Source organism: Haliotis asinina, chromosome 2 (genome assembly GCF_037392515.1).
Source record: "Haliotis asinina isolate JCU_RB_2024 chromosome 2, JCU_Hal_asi_v2, whole genome shotgun sequence".
NCBI lineage: Eukaryota > Metazoa > Mollusca > Gastropoda > Lepetellida > Haliotidae > Haliotis > Haliotis asinina.
The window spans coordinates 74,987,817-75,008,120 of NC_090281.1; the positions used below are offsets into that span (position 1 = coordinate 74,987,817).

General features: G+C 39.1%; 2 protein-coding genes across 3 annotated transcripts; one reads left to right on the forward strand and one right to left on the reverse strand.

The window, feature by feature from the left end:
• Nucleotides 1–2,018: 2,018 nt before the first annotated feature.
• On the reverse strand, nucleotides 2,019–11,653 carry LOC137272868 (STAGA complex 65 subunit gamma-like). Of its 2 annotated transcripts, none has more exons than XM_067805278.1 (10): nucleotides 11,445–11,649; nucleotides 10,724–10,844; nucleotides 10,316–10,431; nucleotides 9,057–9,166; nucleotides 6,569–6,690; nucleotides 5,474–5,661; nucleotides 5,037–5,128; nucleotides 4,516–4,633; nucleotides 3,691–3,843; nucleotides 2,019–3,202 (listed from the first exon to the last, which is right to left on the reverse strand). In XM_067805278.1, the coding sequence occupies exons 1-10, from the start codon at nucleotides 11,597–11,599 to the stop codon at nucleotides 3,193–3,195; spliced, it is 1,185 nt and encodes a 394-aa protein (XP_067661379.1). In that variant the 5' UTR covers nucleotides 11,600–11,649; the 3' UTR covers nucleotides 2,019–3,192. The 2 variants fall into 2 exon arrangements, with proteins under 2 accessions (XP_067661379.1, XP_067661378.1); XM_067805277.1 differs by having other exon boundaries at nucleotides 2,328–3,202; nucleotides 10,316–10,434; nucleotides 11,445–11,653.
• A 158-nt stretch (nucleotides 11,654–11,811) lies between these two features.
• On the forward strand, nucleotides 11,812–20,255 carry LOC137274328 (tetratricopeptide repeat protein 29-like). Its single transcript, XM_067807472.1, has 10 exons — nucleotides 11,812–11,904; nucleotides 13,094–13,304; nucleotides 13,629–13,852; nucleotides 14,503–14,688; nucleotides 14,866–15,081; nucleotides 15,585–15,670; nucleotides 15,997–16,088; nucleotides 17,776–17,899; nucleotides 18,487–18,721; nucleotides 19,336–20,255. The coding sequence occupies exons 2-10, from the start codon at nucleotides 13,096–13,098 to the stop codon at nucleotides 19,551–19,553; spliced, it is 1,590 nt and encodes a 529-aa protein (XP_067663573.1). The 5' UTR covers nucleotides 11,812–11,904; nucleotides 13,094–13,095; the 3' UTR covers nucleotides 19,554–20,255.
• The last annotated feature ends 49 nt before the right edge of the window (nucleotides 20,256–20,304 follow it).

The window sequence follows — 20,304 nt, forward strand, 5'->3', positions numbered from 1 at the left end:
AAAGTTGTATACATAACTCACCGTGGCTGTCGTTAACCGCAGTTGTTTACTGTGGTGATATACCGTGATGCAGTGCGAGTTTTTCCCGCCAAAGTTCAAAGCGTTACGCCATATTTATTTTATTGTGTAGGTCTGTGCTGGGTTTATTTTTTCCGACTAATTTTGTTGTTTGTGTAAAGTAAATGCATGTGGGTTGAAATTGATACTCTGTTAATGAGCAAGAAGCTGTAATTGTACTTCTTTCTAAGTAACGATACAACTGGATCAATTTTTACTTTCGAAAGATAAAAATTTGGTTTGCGACATCGGTTAAAAAACATATTCATTTTCACATGTGTGATGCGTTCAAGGAAAAAGGAACTGTTTCTGAAACAATTATGCATTCGATAAAATGCAACAAATTGCAACACAATCTGGAAAGCTTTAGATACTGAAATTGTTACGGGTCATGGTTGTTTTGCCGCAATGACACATTTAGGACAAATCTTTCAGCAACCTATAGGTACGCCTACAATTTACTATAAAGCTGACACAGCTAAGGACAATTCATTCTCAATACTCTGGAATCGTTGGAGAATTGTTTAAGAAACTACACGTTGCCGAAAAAACTGGGAAAAGGAAAGCTGGATGTGATACTTTTACAGTTAACCAAAATGTTTTCGTCTATTGTGTATAAGGATATACGTGTGTGCGCTTGGCTCATATGTGTTGGAAACTGATTGATGAAAAAAGCGAAAAACCTATGATTACAAATGATTATCGGTCAAAACGATCGATGAGACATGACACTGTATACTGACACCCTAGACAGTGTATGATGCATGCCGTCAAATATCTGCAATACAGATCTTGCAGTGTTTTCAACTCTGTGCTATTTGAGAGAACTTTGCGATGCTTTTTTACCTATGTGGATTTCGTGGACAACTTATAACAGAATTTGACACGTGAAGGTCCGGGTTAGAATTGGTCTTCAGCGATTCACGGGATCGGGTGGTCAAAACTCGCTGACTTGGTTGACATGTCATCGTATCCAAGTGCATGGATCGATGCCCATGCTGTTGTTCACTGGATTGTCTGGTCCAGACTCGTTTATGTACAGACCGCCGCAAAATAGCTGTAACATTGCGGCGATAACGAAAACCACACCTACTAGCCAATGACCAAACACTGAACGAATGAGTTTAGTTTTACACCGCACTCGGCGATATTCCAGCTATATGGCTGCGGTCTGTAAATAATCGAGTCTGGACCAGACAATCCAGTGAACAACAGCATGAGCATCAATCTGCGCGAATGGGAACCGATGACATGTGTCAACCAAGTCAGTGAACCGGACCACACGATCCCGTTAGTCTCCTCTTACGAAAAGCATAGCCGATTCCTACCACAATCATGTTTCATTGTAGTTCAGTTTCACTTTCATATTCTTATTTAATCAGTCTGCACGGGGGGAAGAATGGTTATATGCACTATGGGTAACACGCTATGTTTACCATCTAATCAGAGATATTACTGGTGTCTTTGATTGCTATACTTAGCAGTGGATTCTTAAACTGAGTGCAACGGTCCTTGAGAAAGCAGGCTTGGAATGTCATTATTCGGACATGACTTAAACGTATATATTTTATGAGTGTTTCACACAATATGGCGAAATGAGTGAGCGAGTCAGTTTAGTTTTACGCCGCACTCGGCGATATTCTAGCTATATGGCGGCGGTCTGTAAATAATCGAGTCTGGACCAGACAATCCAGTGACCAACAACATGAGCATCAATCTGCGCAAATGGGAACCGATGACATGTGTCAACCAAGTCAGCGAGCATGACTACCCCATCCCTAGTTGACACCTGCAACAAGCATAGTCGCCTTTTATGGCAAGCATGGGTTGCTGAAGACCTATTCTACCCCTTTCAGCCTGAAGTGCTGGGGAGACATTCTAACAGATTCTTTACGAGGTTATGACCCCAAAGTGTAATGTTATCTTGTGATACAACGTTTCAGTACTCAGTATTGTTCACCTTTAGCTATTTTGATTTAGATATTTTTATTGACAGAATTAACACCCACACTGTCACGGCCAAAGCACATACTGTCTTGAGATATTAACAGAAGCCATTTTTCATAACTATCCAGTCATGACTATTCACATTGAAATAGTAACCAGGTACAGACGAAATGATGCTATAGGATGTCTTCTAATGGATGCCTCAGATAAATTCTCAAAACTCAGTCAGAATTATATGTTGTTCCAGAACATCCCAATTACACTGCTTAGTGAGGTGTAGTTCACACATGACTGCTATTCTCTTATAGAAAAAATTAATCAACTTCAAGTGATGGAGCAAGTATGTCTTATTTCACTGCCATGCCTATGTTAGAGGTATGGGTATGTGACCTGGACTGATGTCTCAGGGTTTCAGTCCAGATCTTAACACTGTTGTGTGTAAACAGGTAACTTTTACATCACTCCTTTCATGAAGTTCCTTTCATGTAATTTTCTCATCTCTCACTGGTCCAACATAATATATCCACCTTAATATATCCAACATAATATATCCACGAGTGATTGGTGGCGAAGAACACTAATATAATTTCATTTTCGCTTGACGCTGGCTTGTACCCAAATCTGTTAGCAGTAACCACAATAACAACATTTTCTTGATAGTTCCGAATGGTTCTGTTATGTCTTATATACAGATCAAGGTACAGAGGTACAGATCATGTATTCTCAGTCTGGTAAAGAATATAATAACATGTAAAAATAGTTGAAATATTTCATTTTCACATACAGCATTTCACTTTCCTGTCATATCAATGTCAAAACTTGGGACCATTATGCACAGCATACATATACACAGAAATGTATATATCTCATCTCTAGTTCCCGCAAGTCTTTCAAATTGATTGATGTCCATCCTATGGAACTTTTCAACGCTATGTCAACTCTCATGAGGTCAAATCATCACCATCATCATCATGTCATTTTTGAAGTGGGTGACACAAGGGAGATAATTGATCACTGACACATCCATATCTTCACATCTGATAAAGTTACTGTCTATCTTGGGCTGCTGAGATGAGGACAGGATGTTGAGTAATTTACTGTCAGTGTCACTTAGACCATGTTAACAGTACTCTTTCTGTTAGATATTTGGAGTATTCCTTCTGTATCCAGCATGTTCCCGCGCTATTCTCATCTTTTCCTGAAATACAAAACAAACAGATTTCAATTTTCACTCAAAATCAAGCTGTGAAATACCATTATAAAACACATGTAAATTTTGTTTCATACTGTCACCATGTTCAAAATATTCAAATAACAGAACAAAATATTGAATTATTGTAGTTTAAGTCATTAATACCACTTTTTCAAAGTATCACGAAAATCTATAATTATTGAGAAAGAGAAAACGTAACACACCTGAATCTACATTTTGTATGAAACTTTTGAATTAAAGATCTAGAAATTATCCAAATAGTTAATGGTTCATAACACAATCACCACAACTGTGATTGAGTGACTGAGATGATTTCTATGTTGCTTTCAGCAATGTCAGCAAAATCACAGGTGGTTAACACCAGAAAGGCGTATTGCACATAGTACCCATTTGGAGAATCAAACCTGGGTCCTGACAAACCAATGCTTTAACCACTAGGCTACCCCACTGCTCCTATCTTCTGTTATACTGACCTCTTCTTAGGCTTGCTTGGCTTGCTGGTGATGGATGGTGGTGACAGGATGTCAGACACAGGGATGGAGCCAGGGTCATTGTCGTCACTCAGCTGGTCTGTTGTAGTCTCAGATACACTCTCTACTTCATCGTACCCATCCTCCGTCTTCACTCTGACCGACAAGCATACAGTGAATGACGGCATCACTACAAGCATACAGTCAGTGAATGACGGCATCACTACAAGCATACAGTCAGTGAAGGATGGCATCACTCTATGCACACAGTCAGCAAAGGACGGCATCACTACAAGCATACAGTCAGTGAAGGATGGCATCACTCTAAGCACACAGTCAGCCATTACGGCATCACTACAAGCATACAGTCACTGAAGGATGGCATCACTCTAAGCACACAGTCAGCAAAGGACGGCATCACTACAAGCATACAGTAAGTGAAGGACGGCATCATTACAAGCACACAATCAGTGGAGGACAGCATCACTACACACATACAGTCAGTGAAGGACGGCATCCCTATTGCTATCAGCTTGGCAATACGTGGTCCAACATATTTGTTTGATCAGAACTTGCAAGTGTAAGAAGAAGAACTGCCTGACCTAAGCAAATGAAAACATTACAGATTATTTTCCTGCCAATATTGAAAAGTTTTTCTGCAACTCTAAAATATGGCATTTGCAGTGGGCAAAAAAGACCCTCAACCTATTTCCTGCTTTGCGAATAGACATGATGGAAATATATGACTCATATGAGCTAACAAAATTCCATATTTCACATTTTAATATTTAGGCCAATGGAGGTATGAATACAAAGGAATTTCCATACTTTGGATCATTAGGATCTGATTTGCCTGCCATGCCCTGCGACCACTTGGATTCCACCTCCGTTGTCAACCCCTCCGCTGTCTCCTGTTCCACAGTTATTGCAAACCCAGCGGCAAAACCTGCACAGGACACAGGACATAATGTAATCATGGAAGCTTTCTCCATCAACAGTGAACAAACAATGAAATCATTAAAGATGACATAAAGAACTGCTTGTTTCATTCAACATGAAATGGACTGGTGAAGATCCAGGTTAGAATATTGATCTTCAGCAACCAACGCTTGTCACAAGAGATGAGTTTAAGCATTGGGTGGTCAGGCTCACTGACTTGGTTGACATATGTCAGCATATCCTGTAGATTGATGCTGATGCTGCTGATCACTGGATTGTCTGGTCCAGACTCCATTTCTTACAGACTGCCACCATATAGCTGGAATATTGCTGCATGCAGCATTAAAAGACAACAAAACCAAACCAACATGTCGTGACCTCAGTGACCCTGCCCCGACATTGGTCAGTACCTTCCAGCTGCAGCAACTGTTCAGCTTCGTTCACCTCATCATTCTCATCCAATGTGGGAAACTGGATTTCTGCACATGGTTCATCCTTTATTCTGGAAAATAGAGACCACAACAAATGTGTTCTATGACCATCCACCCCTTACATGTATTCCATATGCAACATGATGTCTAAAAAGAAAAAATAGGCAACGATGGAGAAACAGTCCAAAGTTCTGCAGAGTTATCTCCCTTTGCACTAATTACGTTATATGATTCAACAGAGAAGACGATAAATTCAATAGGTTGGATGGGGTGGATGTCACTGATTTTGTACATGACACCCAGGGTCACATTCTTTGTACATAAATTTTAGTGGGAGTCATTCACATTGAACATGCTTTCCCATATTGTCATCATTACCCCACTAGCCATGTATCAATCGTGGCAATATACAGTACCTAATGACATGGAAGGTATCAGGCTGAGAGTCCTTGGACTTTTGTTTGAGTTTTTCATATTCTGCCAACAGGTGGCGACACGTTTCCTGCATGTTCTGGTGGTGTGCAATGACCCGCGTCTGGTAGAAGTCATGTAGTGAAGTCACACTGCCAATGCTCATCTCATGGAATACCTGCTCCACTATATCCTGAAATTTTGGAGGAAAATTTGTAGCATCAAAACGGGTGGAAATTGGTGTTTACTGATTGACAGTTAATGTGGTAAACAGATCAGAGGGGTACTCATGATCTTCCAAGTCAGCCTTCTTGCAAATATCAGATTTGGTTGACTGAAAAACATACTTAGGTCAATGACAACATCTGCTTTCAATATGGTTTCACCCTTGGTCTTACTGAGTACAGCTGTATGAACAGCTGCAACTATAGTCTATACATACAGGGAATAGTACAGCTGTGCAGCTGGTACTTACAGGGAACCCCCCCATACTGGTTGAGCGCAACTGTGTCTGCAGCTGGTACTTACAGGGAATCCCCCATACTGGTTGAGTGCAGCTGTGTCTGCAGCTGGTACTTACAGGGAATCCCCCATACTGGCTGAGTGCAACTGTGTCTGCAGCTGGTACTTACAGGGAATCCCCCATACTGGTTGAGTGCAACTGTGTCTGCAGCTGGTACTTACAGGGAATCCCCCATACTGGTTGAGTGCAGCTGTGTCTGCAGCTGGTACTTACAGGGAATCCCCCATACTGGTTGAGTGCAACTGTGTCTGCAGCTGGTACTTACAGGGAATCCCCCATACTGGTTGAGTGCAACTGTGTCTGCAGCTGGTACTTACAGGGAATCCCCCATACTGGTTGAGTGCAGCTGAGTCTGCGGCTGGTACTTACAGGGAATCCCCCATACTGGTTGAGTGCACCTGTGTCTGCAGCTGGTACTTACAGGGAATCCCCCATACTGGTTGAGTGCAGCTGAGTCTGCAGCTGGTACTTACAGGGAATCCCCCATACTGGTTGAGTGCAACTGTGTCTGCAGCTGGTACTTACAGGGAATCCCCCATACTGGTTGAGTGCAGCTGAGTCTGCAGCTGGTACTTACAGGGAATCCCCCATACTGGTTGAGTGCAGCTGAGTCTGCAGCTACACGTAGGTGTTTTGTCATCTGTAGGTAATACTCATGGAGGATGTCAGTCAACGTCTCCAAAACAGACTCGGGACAGGCTGAAAACATGGAATCTCATATAGACTACCTACAGATTTCATTTAATTCCATGCACAAATTCCTTATCACTTAGTACTCCTCAAATTCTCACAGCTGTTTAAACGGGATGTTATTTACCCAGTTAAAGATGAGCCAATGCAATTACTTGCTTTCATCCCCCAAAAGCCCAAAGGAAGTGAAGCACACTCAATTCAACGCAGTCTCTATGGTCTACTGTATTTGATTCCATTGAAAATGTGGCTGGTCTTTAACTACAATGGAAACTACAGTTGGGTTATTTCTGGTTTGTGATTTGCCAAGGATCACTTAGTTTCCATGCCTATGTTTCTTAACCCCCTGGATGCCACAAGGACATATATGTCCCTCCTCTTCACCCCTAACTTTGAAGTCCAACAAAATTCTAAATATGCCATGCACATATATATACTTCACAGTTTTGAATTCTGCGGAAAATTCACTGTTTCCGAATACTATCCACTATTATCTCAGACCAAGCTAAAATTACCTTTCAAACTAGGCTTTATTGTAAATGTCGCCATTTTTCACACTATACAAAATCGCGATTCAGACAGTTATTTTCTGTATGTTTTGAAATGTGAAAATCGGAAAATCACGGGGAATATTGAATTTCAAAAGTAGCGTATTAATGATCGCTGATATCGAGTTTTCATGCAACCAGTAATGACAATTCTGAAACATCACCGATGAACCCAGAATCAGTTGGGATGTTTTCAAAAATACACTTACACAAACGCTGATGTGCGCTTTCCCCCATAACGGATAGTGTTTACAAAATCATGTTTCAAGAAACCAGTATTGAGATGCCTATTACATCATGTATATTTCATAGTCAGCTGCGACAAATGCATTATTGAATTCCTCAACCATCTTAGAATCAAATTACAAATGGTCTTTGTCACCAATACCAAATGTCTAGATAAAACGAAACAAAATATACTTGGTATGAAAATGAACACTGTGTATGAAAGACAGCACTTGTTTGAAATGTACACAAAGAAAAATTCCGATTTTACACTGCGTAGCATTTTAGGAAATTTTCCAGCATCCAGCTGTGTAATAATTGCTTACAATGGCTCAATACGTTTAGAATACTCAGGGGAAGAATACTGTAGCAAGAAATAGCAAATTAAAAATAGTTGCAATGCAATCATTTGATAATTCATAAGAAACTGTCGAACTTTTAGTGCCGCGTGATGCCATGACTTACGCAAAATCACGCAGAATGACGACGGTACTTGTCGGCATTTCTGGCTTCTTCCGTCATATACAATAAAAATGCAAACGATAAAAACATATAACAATATATAGATAGTCAGAATAATTCTGATTACTTACATCTCACTTTTATGTATGAAAGATCCCTGAATCAAGGAAAGAATCCTCATAAAATGAATATTCAGGTGTAGTGAAATTTTCATTTACGCTAAATTGATGCCAGACAGGTGCGCGTGTTGCTCACAATAAGATACGTTGTTACATACATAACAAAAATATCCTGTCTGTATCCAGAACAAATTCTCGCCAAGTGATCCGAGTTACACTGACCTAATGTAAAGCATAGCGGAGTTATGTCCCCTTATCTTTATATGTGTTTGACATTTAATGCAGGTCATTTTTGATTTTGTGAGTATGACGTTATGCATTTGCACATACATCCATTTCATTTATACTTATGTCGTTCAGACATCAAGCTTCTTTCTCTGCTCACACTTTCTGTAAAGATGACAAATTAAACAGGTCGTAGCAGAGTGCTTTTATTGGTGCACAATAAAAAAGGAGAAATTCACTGTTTCTTAATGCACACAAAAGTTTTGGACAACATTTAGCTATTTCTCAAACCCCTCAGGTAGTTGCAGTTATATTTATGCAAACGGATAGGAAATTAAATATTCCACATTTCTGTGTAATTTTATAGCCGTATGCAGATCCTGAACTATGCAAGTGCAATTCTCGCACAACGTTCACTTTTCAAACCTTATGAAAATGTGCACCTGAAAAAAAAACTTGGCATCCAGGGGGGTTAAGATATTTTAACATTTTATCCGCAAACAGATCTATTTCCTAACTACAACATAAACTCGTGAAGATCCAGGTCAGAATTGATCTTCAGCAAGCCCTGCTACAGGAAGTATACAGTAAGACCATATTTGCAGCTACAGACATAATGATGACAGGCTACTAACTGGATTGGGTGGTCAGGCTCACTAACTTAGTTGACACATCATCAATTTTTGATGATTTTTGGATAGTTTGGTCCAAACTACAACATAATTACTTTGGTTTATTCCAGTACTAAACTCAAGTCACCATGGTAACTGACATGATGTAATCCGCCAGTACTTACTATCAAACCCAACATGAGCACAGAGGGCAGCAACAGAACGTCTGAGCAACTTCCTGTTTGTCACCTCATCTATCCTTGGAGGGGGCTGTCCCTTACCCCGTGCAAAGTCACTACATAGACAAAAATGTATAGAAAACATTTCAAGACAGGAACAGTTGGTTACAATCAAGTAAGGAGGGTAATTAATGGCAATAACAGTGTCAGTAGAGGTAAAAGTTTCATGATACGTCAGGAAAAGAACTAATCTGTATGTACAGAAATAACAATTATGTATGTCCACTCACAACTAACCTATTAAATGAGAAATATTGACTGAGCTGACACAGAAACTTATTCAATTTGAATTTCAACCCACTCACTGCAAGCCTTGGTTATCTTAATAAACTGATAATTGTACATGTTTCATTGAACTATCAACTTTGTAAACATATATGTAAATCTATATTGATACAACAAACAAATTAAAACTGTACTGATACATAAATATCAACAATTACTATGACATCATCACAGTTATGTTACCTTGTCAAATGAAATGAGAACTAACCTGCTAACTACATTACAGTACATTGCTCTATTACAGTATTCAGTACAGTATGTTGTTCTCTGTTGTATTCGATGCAGAACAGTTTCATCCGTATTTAATACAATATGTTGTTCACTACAGTATTCAATACAGTTTGCTACAGTAGTCAATACTGAACAATGTAGATGCTTTTCAGTTGTCTTTCAGGGTTTCTTTTTTAACTGTAACCAAACTCTTCTCTAGAAACATATTCTATTTGTCTATTTATTCTTATTGCCGCGGATATCTTGTACACAAGTACATTTTGTTAACATCCAAACTCAACCAGTTTCAGCAAAATCAGATCTTAGTAACTACTCCTTCTACACATAGATCAGTGGATGCCCAATCACTAGTGATGTCAGACTGACCATTCAGAGTATCATCTACAAGACTGAGAATGTGATTTCTTACTCATTTAGAAGCATTTGAAATCATAATCAAATTATTTTTTGAGAACTATAAGTATAACCTTAAAATATTTTGAAGGAGTAACCTATTATGCATGTTACCAATTTGATGATAGCAAGGTAAAACTTTAGAAAGCTGCTTTTGATTGGCTGATGTTGACTTCCTGTTTGTCAGTTCATTAGTCATACCAAGGCATGTCCTCAAATCCATGTCTAGCAGTAATAAAGACAAGGACCCTAATTTTAAAAAGTTGGAAACTCATTGTCAAAACAGTACAGATTACCTGTTGAAATCTCTTGGCATGAATGGAATGGGTCTTTGAAGCTCATATTTTGGTTCTGGTCCTTCAAATTCTGGGATGGGTGGCGCTGTTGGAAATGTAATGTCCCCATCACTGTTCTTCTGAAAAAACTTTAATAATCAAAGCAGTTGTCCTCAGCATGAACAATTCAACAAAATACACAGTTCATAGTAACTGAAATGATTAACTTCAAAACTAGGGTCCTAGAAAAATCTCAAAATCTGAAAACCACATTCTACCACTTTTTCTACACCTGAAAGCACAGAACTGGACTTCAGCACCAATGTTTGTTGTAAGACGTATCTAACGTGTGCAACCGCCATATGGATCTGCCTCTGTTTCATGTCCGTTATGGGTAATAAGTCAGAGTACACTGATAACCAGACTGACATTTTCTATTTGTTGTTGCTGGACATTGTGGATGAGGGGCCGCATCTTCTTTGCATGATGTATCAGCTGAATTGTGTGAAGTGTTACCGGGTCCATCTGAAAGTGGTCAGCAGGTAAAGAGCTGTAAAGAAAAAACAGTTTGAAACATTAAGATCTTCTGTTAATGTTCTGCTGTTACCATATGTCATAGTTTGTACATTGTTTAATATCTGTAATGCTACCACTAACTGCTGGTACAAAATGTACAATGTGCAAAGAACTACTGTCAGAAATAAATATTCTTTTGAACATATTCTGTGTCAGACAGAAATCTCTTCATTAAGTCTTTCAGACCAGCAAATATCTGCTAATTGAACATGTTGATTCATGATATTGCTGGAAATTACTGCTAAAACCTGCAAGAAAATATACTCACTCCCAGATCTGGAGCCTCCATTTAGTCTGGGATTGGATTCTTCATGATTATTATGTTTGTTACTTTGAAACATGTTTAATGCCACATTCAGTAATCAGCTACCGGTATATGTCAGTGATCTAGTCTGGACTAGACAATCCAGTGATTGATAACATGAACATACATCTACTAGGTACGATACCAAGTATCTTTTTTACCTCTAGAAGATTATTATATCAGTTTGGTTGCATTGAATTCAACAAGACAAAGTCGCTCTCGTAGTAAACCTAAGGAACTAAAACCATTTCAAGTTGGACAGGCACTTACTCGTTCGATGGCGGGTAATGTCGACTCGATGGTTGATGAAGGCGAGGTCCTTCAACTTCCATTGGTCTTGGTTTGGTCATCTGCTCTCTTTCTAAGGCTATTATTCCACAGTCAGCCTCTGGGACAGAGGGAATCTCGCCCCAGTGAGTATTCATTTTCTGTATATACAACCGGAAGTTTACAGTATAGCCATATTTGCAGCTACGGACATAATGATATCGCGATCGTTTCGGAACTACACTTAGCATATGCATATTCTGAATAATACACACATGTTTGTGTATAGTTTAATGCATGTAATGTATTGGTGATTTGTGCTTGGCAAATTATCAAATTAAGTGCTTACTATGTAAAACCAATTATGTGCGGGATTGTGTTGTCAAGGCGATAGAAAACTAATGGCTGCCGTTTCAGTCAAGTTAGTGTAAACATCACACGGCAGAGAGAGGACACGTAAACAGTGAGTTTTGCGGGATTTTTAATGAAAGGCATTGTCAGAATGGGATTTATTGAATTATTATACATTTATTGAAAACTTCCATACTTATCCCGGGAACGTGAAAATAAGGTAAAAACATGTTTGACCTTTGGCATCTTGGCACCATTTCAATGATTTTATATTTCTGCTTCAAACAAGACTGTCAAGAGGTCAATGCTATCAATAATACTTGGTTTTATTAAACATCCATTTGCAAATATCGATGTGAGCTATGTTCACAATAAAGGGTTTATAAATAGGAAAAATAACTTGTATAAATTTCACACCCGAAGAAATTGGCTGAAGTTTTACAAACAGACGTATGAAGGATGGTATAAGGCCGTCTTCTGTTCTCACGGTAAACACATTTTCTTCCGAGATTGCCTATGTGTGATACTTAACGGTTGTTTACATCATTGATCGGTAACTAGGAAGTGATCCAAGTCTGTGAATTATCAAAATTTTGCAATGTAACGAATATTCGTGAGTTTTAACCAACTTGGAAAAACTGTAACTTATCCCCGCCCTTTCCGATAAGATTCACCTTCCTTACACCTTATAACGCTACTTTCTCGTTATGCCGCGAGAATGTGAGACCCCTCGAAAAGTCAGCGGCGGAGGACCATGTTTTTCATCAAGCTCAAGTGCGATAATACACCTGATGAATCAAGCAGTTGATAGATGCAGATGGTAGAGGGGGAATGTCTTCATTTAAAACAACAAGCATACCTACAAAAAGAACTGATTGTATTATTTTTTCAGCCGATATCCGTTAGTACCACGAGAATAGGAGACGCCAGTATACATTGAGATGATTCTTCATGTTACTCTTGATTACTGCCCATGATGCTTCACTGACAAGATTTTCTTGCAGGTTTCAATATATTGCATGAACATGTAAGAAAAATGTCACTAACATATTAAAGACAACTTCATCATAAACACAAGCCATCATTCGAATATTTACACCATCTGTGTGGAATATTTACAATGTCTGTGTGTCGAATATTTAGAATGTCTGTGACACAACCCACCTTGTTGTAGTAAGAGTCAATACTGCCAACTGAAAACGTATGAAACATAATCCTTTTTGGTCCTCACATATTGTTTAAGTGATTTTCATGTTAATTGTTTATAACATCAATGTAATCTGATATTTCTGTTGTTCAAGGTATGGCGGCCATTTTGCCGCCCATCAAAGGGGCTGTCCCAACCCCAAAGGGTCAGCAACAAACTGAGTATCTGCCAAGCCCACCACAAAGTGGTAAAGCTTCTGGTCGACTAGTATCTCTTAAACATGGAAACAAAGAACAGCGCATGCTTGAACGTCGTATACAGTTAAGAGCAGGGCAGCCTTCACTGAATAAACAGGAAACATCAGTGTAAGGTTTTTTATTATCATTTCTAGAAAATTTGTAGAATGCATAGAAAATGAATGGCATCATTTCAAAAGAATTCTTAAACATTCGCATATGCATGTGAGCTTTGGCAGTTGTCTTATATGATGATCTTGGACAAATTTTAAGTTGATAATTTTTATTTTTAGAAATGAAACAAAGTTTAAATTTGATTAATTTTTCACTTGACACAAAAGTTAAACAAGAGATTATTTGTATAAGAATATTTATAGAAGGTATGAATGTTTGAGCCATCAGTGTTTCACTTTCTTTCAGTATTCTCATGCTTTTCCATTTTATTTTCTTCAGATATCGCAACACTTACAAACATAACTTATGTCTGGACATGTTGGAGGAAGGATTCCATATGTCCTTCCAAGAGCTGTTTGCTCTGATAAAGCAGCAGGAAGATGACCGTCAAAATGCTGGCCCAGAGTCACTCATGTGGTCGCAGGTGATGCTCAAGGATGAACATGAAAAACTTGACATGCTGAAAATAAACCTTACAAATTCAGAAGCTGCAGATAGGAAGGGTGTGTAGCATTTATCCTCTTCAAGAAGCAACCAATTTATCGTATTATTTTGCAATTAGCCCCAGTTGTTTTCAAAATGTGATTACATGCAGTTTTGATTTCAGTTATCTGAATATATTACCATGAATGTTATAGTGTGCGCAGTTTCAGAGAAACAGTCTCATACTTTGAACACTAATATGAACTGTTTGCTTGCTGTGAGCATGCATGTAAAGGTGCATTCTCATGGTGCAACTTGAAGTAACAACTTGTAGCTTGCAACACAGTTGCAACGTGTGAAAATCAAATCACTATCCATTGAGTCACTGAGTGGAGTCCCTTTTGTTTATGTTGACATTGTGATGGAGACATGACTGAAGAAATACATCTTGCCAGAGAAGTATTTGACTCATACTGATATAGACCAAGTTTATAAAAGTGAGAATCTCGTGTGATACTTGTAGTTGCTACAAGTTGCACCTTAACTTTGTATTCCCTGGAATAGAACAGATAATGCTACTCGGATACTGTTGATGTCTACTTTTTTATTACCGGTCAGCAGAATCTGTCTTCTACACTGAAACTGTCATGCCTGTTATTGAAACGTTTGAAAAATCTGTGCAAAGCAAACATTATATCACAAAATATAACCATGTTTTTTTCTCCTGTAGGTAACTATGCAGATGTGTACAAAGCCCGCTACCAGCTAGCTCAGTACTTTTCTTCAACTGGTGACAAATGGTTGGCAGATCATTTCTTCCTGACATGTCTACAGACCAGCACAATGGTGGAAGATGATGGAGGTCGTACAAGGGCAGAAGCATTCTGCAACATGGGACTGGCGCTGGAAGAAAGTGGTATGATATGTCTTCTAGAAAGTCATGGCCACACCATTTAGATCTTAAGGTTTCTGGACTTATCTCTAACCAGATATTAACTGGTCACTCAGCATAGACAGAAAACTTTTGAGTCAATTGTAATTGTCACTCCAGCAATATTTTTGGTAGTTCTTAAACATTCATTGTTTTTGACAGGGGAGTACTTGGATGCATCAGAACATCTGGAGGCCTACCATGCTCTGTCGTCAGAGAACCGTGGCTGGACGAAAGAAGACGATACTCTTACTTTCTACACTGATGCATGCATTAACTTGTATCGTATTTACACCACCATTGGAAGGCGCATCGAGGAAAATGATCCTGAAGCTGCACTGGATCTCCTTATGAAGGCCCTCAACATGGCTAAAGATAGTGAGTAATGTTGTATCTTCAAACATAAAAGATTGCTTTCTCTTAAGAAACTGTATTTTTTTCTTTCTTCTGAGTATCCATCTCGCAGTTATGTCCCTTATTTGTACATACGTTCACTTACCAAATGAGCTTGATCCTGAACCTCTGTCAGTGTCATAACTTTTGGTTTCACCAAAATGGCAAACATCTGCCGTCTGCATTATATATCAGGAAATGATGAAATTGTGTGCAAAACACATATATCGGTTAGCACATGTAAAACATCATCATCATCATCATCATCATCATCATAACTACAAACTCATGTTGACCCCTCCTTTCCATTAGGGTGCTCGTGGGGTAGGCTCGTGGGTAAAGCGGTCGCTCATCATGCCGAAGACCCAGGGTTCATTTAACCTCATGGGTACAATGTGTGAAGCCCATTTCTGGTGTCCCTCAGCATGATATTGCTGGAATATTGCTAATGTGGCACAAAACCAAACTGACTCACATTTGTCCACTAGGTGAAGACAAGCATCTGGAGGGTGAGGCAGCCTACACTCTTGGTCTTGCATATGAGCGTGCTGGTGATGGAGAGACAGCACTGTTGGTAAGTCTGGTCTAAGACACAATTAACAAAGTTAAAATGTGTTTTCTTTTGTAAAATTTATCAATGAGACCTGATTTTTTCAAATGTAAAACAGAGATCATATATTGTTTTGAACATAGGTCCAATCCTGGCTTTTTGAGCCTGATGTTCAGGTTGTTTTTATCTTCTTGTCTGGGAACATATTGAAGTGTTTTACAGAGAAATACTGTTCTGTGATACATTTGTGGAATAATTGTATTACCCATAAAATCATCTGTTGCAGTTATTCTTCAGTAGCCAGTTCTTTTCACCAGATGTTTAATTTTCTGATATTTGTGTTACTGCAGCATCTAAACAGCTTCCTGCATACATGCCGTCAAGCCGAAGACCACGAAGGCATCGGGAGGGCGTGTGATGCTATTGCTAAGGCTTATGCAAGGTAAGTAATCCATTCGCTGGCATCCATGATAGTATGCATGTATTTTATTATGTAACAATGATTTCCATTGTATTCATTTGCCAATGAGCGATCACGTCTTTAAGTGAGGTTAGATAATTTACAGTGCTGACTTTTGTTTCTTACATAATAGGAAATACTGAAGACAGTCAGTCATTGTGTACTTTTGTCTTATGTGTTATATAATTGGAGTAGCATTGTGATGGGGTCACTTCAGACAAGAACCAAATAGCCACTGGGATGTGAGGCAATGGACTTTTACTACAATGAATGCAATAGAAAACAAGCTGTACACGTGGTAGAATGACAATATAAGATTGCAATCAATCTAAAATGGCACAAATCATATCACATGTTACATATATAACTGTATGCAACACAAAGCTGACTCACCCACATAATAATACAGGTATAAGCTTAAAAAGTGAAGTCAGTTTTTATTGACATGCAAGATCAATAACTATGTATGTACAGGATATAACATGACCAGCGGGCATTGTTGAAAGTATGGCCCCTTCCTCGAGAAATGCCCAAGGGCCCAAGGCCTGCAGGCATTTCCCAAGGGAGTAGGGCTTACTTTTCAATAATTCCCATGGATCATGTTATATCCAACTTATAAACCTACCGAAGATATATACTTTAGATGTAATTTCAATATTTGGTATTCACTGATGAAATCAACTGGGATGAGACTGGCAGCTGGCGCCTCGCCTTGCTAGCTCAATGCACGTGCTCTGCACATGCTCTACCCACACTACCCGTTTTGCGAGGAACACATGGTTCATGCTGAGAAACAGTCTCATTCTTCCGATTGGATAAAACTGCCAAGCTAGTAAGCAAAGGGACTCGTTATGGGTTCGAAAATGGGTGTCAGCACTACATGTTGAAAATTGTTAATAGTGTCATTTTTTATTATCATAATCAGTGATGGCAAGACGAAGTCTTATCAGTTTTCAAAACAGGTAAATATTCAAAGTTCCTTATCAGAGGGACATTATTAAGATAATACCCTGGGCAGAGCAACATTACTGAGATATTACTCACATCAGAGGGACATTATTAAGATAATACCCTGGGCAGAGCAACATTATTGAGATATTACCCAGATCAGAGGGACATTATTAAGATAATACCCTGGGCAGAGCAACATTATTAAGATATTACCCACATCAGAGGGACATTATTTAGATAATTGCCCAAGAAAGCAAGATTGTATCAGATTTGAGGAATATTACTAAAATATGTCCCCCGAGAACAATAGAGTGACATCACTGTCGGTTTCTAATTTATGGGACCCATGAAGGTCCCGGGCTAGAATAGGCCTTCAGCAAACCATGCTTGCCATAAAAGGCGACTATTCTTGTCATAAGAAGCAACTAACGGGATCGAGTGGTCAGACTCGCTTACTTGGTTGACACATGTCATCGGTTCCCAATTGCGCAGATCGATGCTGATGTTGTTGGTCACCGGATTGTCTGGTCCAGACTCGATTATTTACAGTCCGCTGCCATATTGCTGGAACAGTGCTAAGTGTGGCGTAAAACTAAACTGACTCACTCACTCTAATTTATGGTACATAAAAATGGGTGGCCACTGATATGAGGTTTAGGTTAAGTCATAAATTTGAAAGACTACAAGGTGTTTACATTGTGTTTGTTTCTTCTTCCAGACAAGGCAAAGTGGATGATAGCATTGAGTACCTGAAGCAGTTTGTGGACACAGCTGAGCAAAGTGGTCAAGAAGCTGCATTCAGTAAAGCATGTCACAATCTTGGCAGTGTCTTCAACTCACTGGTCAGTTGCCTTCTGGAATGGTTTGTTTGTTTGTTGATTAATGCTCACCACCCGAATCTGGAATGGTAATTCTGAGCAAATGGCTGAACAGCTGACAAAATTGAAAGTATAGAATGTGTTGCATAACTCAGTAATAATGTGTGTTTGTATTGTATCATTGTGAAATATTGCTCATCCTATCAACCACTGATTTTACTGATTCAGGTTTTCAGACATGATTCTTCTAAAACTGACATATCGGTGACTGTTATGTTTTGATCCAATACTACCATTTTATTGGTTGGTTTAAATTAGGCATTTGGTGTAAAAGTTTGTACACAGATATTCATGTAACTTCAGTTTGATGATTACCGTGGTGTTATTGTCTCTTGGTCAGTCATTTATCATAATGAACCATCACAGAAAAATAGCTCTTTTTCACATTGTCAAAAACATTTATAATGGATAATATTCAACCTAGTTGTGTCTGTTCTGAAAGGTGTGCGGCAGTGTGAAATTTGCTATGCATATGTATCCAAGAAATCACGCTCATATTTTTCCAAGTAGTGTTATCCTAAACTCACTCACAATATGATTTCTAACAACAGGGTCGTTATGAGGAAGCCAGCGAGTACTTCAGCAAGGCTTACAACATATCCCGCTCTATGGGTGAAGCCAGTGCTATCCATGTAAACCGGGTTCAGTATGGCATCTCACTTGCCCACCGAATGATGGCTCGCTTTGCCAAGCATGTAGAGGAGGGGAATCGGCAGTGTATGGAGAGACTGACGGAGTGGAAGAGTGCCAGAACTGATGACTTTGACAAACCTCTGGTAGATCCAAGTAAGTATCATACATGAAATGTACCTCATTCACATGAACCTGCATGGGAAAGAATTCCCTGTTTCCTAGTGATTCAACCTGTATTTTAACGTGAGGTAAGATAAAGACCTGTGATAGATCATTAGGGACTGTTCATGATTTATGATTAGCAGGCAAGGGGTGATGATAATTGTTATAGAGTGGCACATACAATGTGAATGCCCCACCCCCTCCCCTCTAAATGTTTTTAGGAGTAAGTCTCTAATATATGTAAGTACTAAATTGATAACCCTCCCCTTAACAAAATAGGTCCCCCAACCTCCATTATCTCTCCCTCCCTCTCTGTCTCTCCCTTTACTTTGATTCCCCTCATTTCACTCACTGCCACTGTTCTCTGTATAAGAAGATACTTCCCAGCTAAAGGATTCATTACAGCCCTGGGAAGGGTGGGGGTAGGCTGATGGTTGACGTGCTCACTCATCATGTAAAAAAATGTTTGAATCCCAACATGGATACAATGTTTGAAGTCCATTTCCAGTGTCCCCAACCATGATATTGCTGGAATATTGCTAAAAGCGGCATAAAATTAAACTCACTCTGTGCAGCCCTAATCATTACTGTACTGTATCCTCCAGATGCTAATCCGACTGCTGAGGCTGGGAAGCTGCCTCCTGTAGACATTGCAGAAAAGGAGGAGGAGGGAGACAAGAATCAGTCAGCTCTGGAGGAGGAAGAGAGAGCTGGGGAGGCACAACAAGAAGGGGGCCAGCAGCCTGAGGGGGAGAACAAGGAGGTGACACAAACAAGCACCCTCACCACAACCACAGAAGATACACAGAGCGTGGCAGAGTAGCTTGGGTTACCATGTGAAGAGGGCCATTTTTCAGTGTATCCAAACAAGAGATGGTGATAACAAGTGATAGCATTTAATTGTGTGCCCCAAAGATCTAAAATCTGGGGAATTTTATCATCTTTAATGGGAAACTACATACAAGCATGTCTATTAGTATTTCCTTTTTAAAAAAGACACTTTTAAAGTATTGCTGCGTTATATTTATATGATCCAGAATTTGAAACCAATCCACATGAAAGGAATGACTTGATCCTGAGACAGTTGTTTTCTGGCAGTAAGCATGTTTCTTATCAACACATGATCAATATGCACCAAAATGTTGTAAACTGTTCCTTGGAACACAAGTTAAATATTCAGTTTGTTTAATTCTGAATGGACACCAAATCTGTTCTTGAAGTCATTCCTGGGCACTACATACATTCTGTGATATATAGCCTTGGCTGATAGACGTCACCATGTAGGGTTCCAAAGTGTTTTGTACATAGCTTTACTTGTTTCTGTCCGGGTATACACTTGTTACGTTGTGTCTTACATTTCTTCCGTACTTATACATGTATATATATATACATATTGTCTTGGCGTCACCAGCCATCTGTTTGTGTTTTCTGCATGTCAGGAGGTCTGATGGTGTGATTTACATAACAGTTACAACCTCAATACCAGATAACCATTACTTGTCCAATAAAACCTGTGTTATTGATATCTTGATTTCTTGATTGTTCTTATTGGTGTTGATGTGTTGACTTGTGGT

Excerpts from the sequence above, each read along its gene's own strand:
- LOC137272868 (XM_067805277.1), bottom strand. The coding sequence starts at position 11,599 with ATGAATACTCACTGGGGCGAGATTCCCTCTGTCCCAGAGGCTGACTGT. Across the intron at positions 5,662-6,568 it reads ACCAGTATGGGGGATTCCCT|GATATAGTGGAGCAGGTATT; the intron begins GTAAGTACCAGC and ends CCAAAATTTCAG. Across the intron at positions 5,129-5,473 it reads GATACCTTCCATGTCATTAG|AATAAAGGATGAACCATGTG; the intron begins GTACTGTATATT and ends TCTATTTTCCAG.
- LOC137274328 (XM_067807472.1), top strand. The coding sequence starts at position 13,096 with ATGGCGGCCATTTTGCCGCCCATCAAAGGGGCTGTCCCAACCCCAAAG. Across the intron at positions 13,305-13,628 it reads AATAAACAGGAAACATCAGT|ATATCGCAACACTTACAAAC; the intron begins GTAAGGTTTTTT and ends TATTTTCTTCAG. Across the intron at positions 14,689-14,865 it reads ACTGGCGCTGGAAGAAAGTG|GGGAGTACTTGGATGCATCA; the intron begins GTATGATATGTC and ends TGTTTTTGACAG.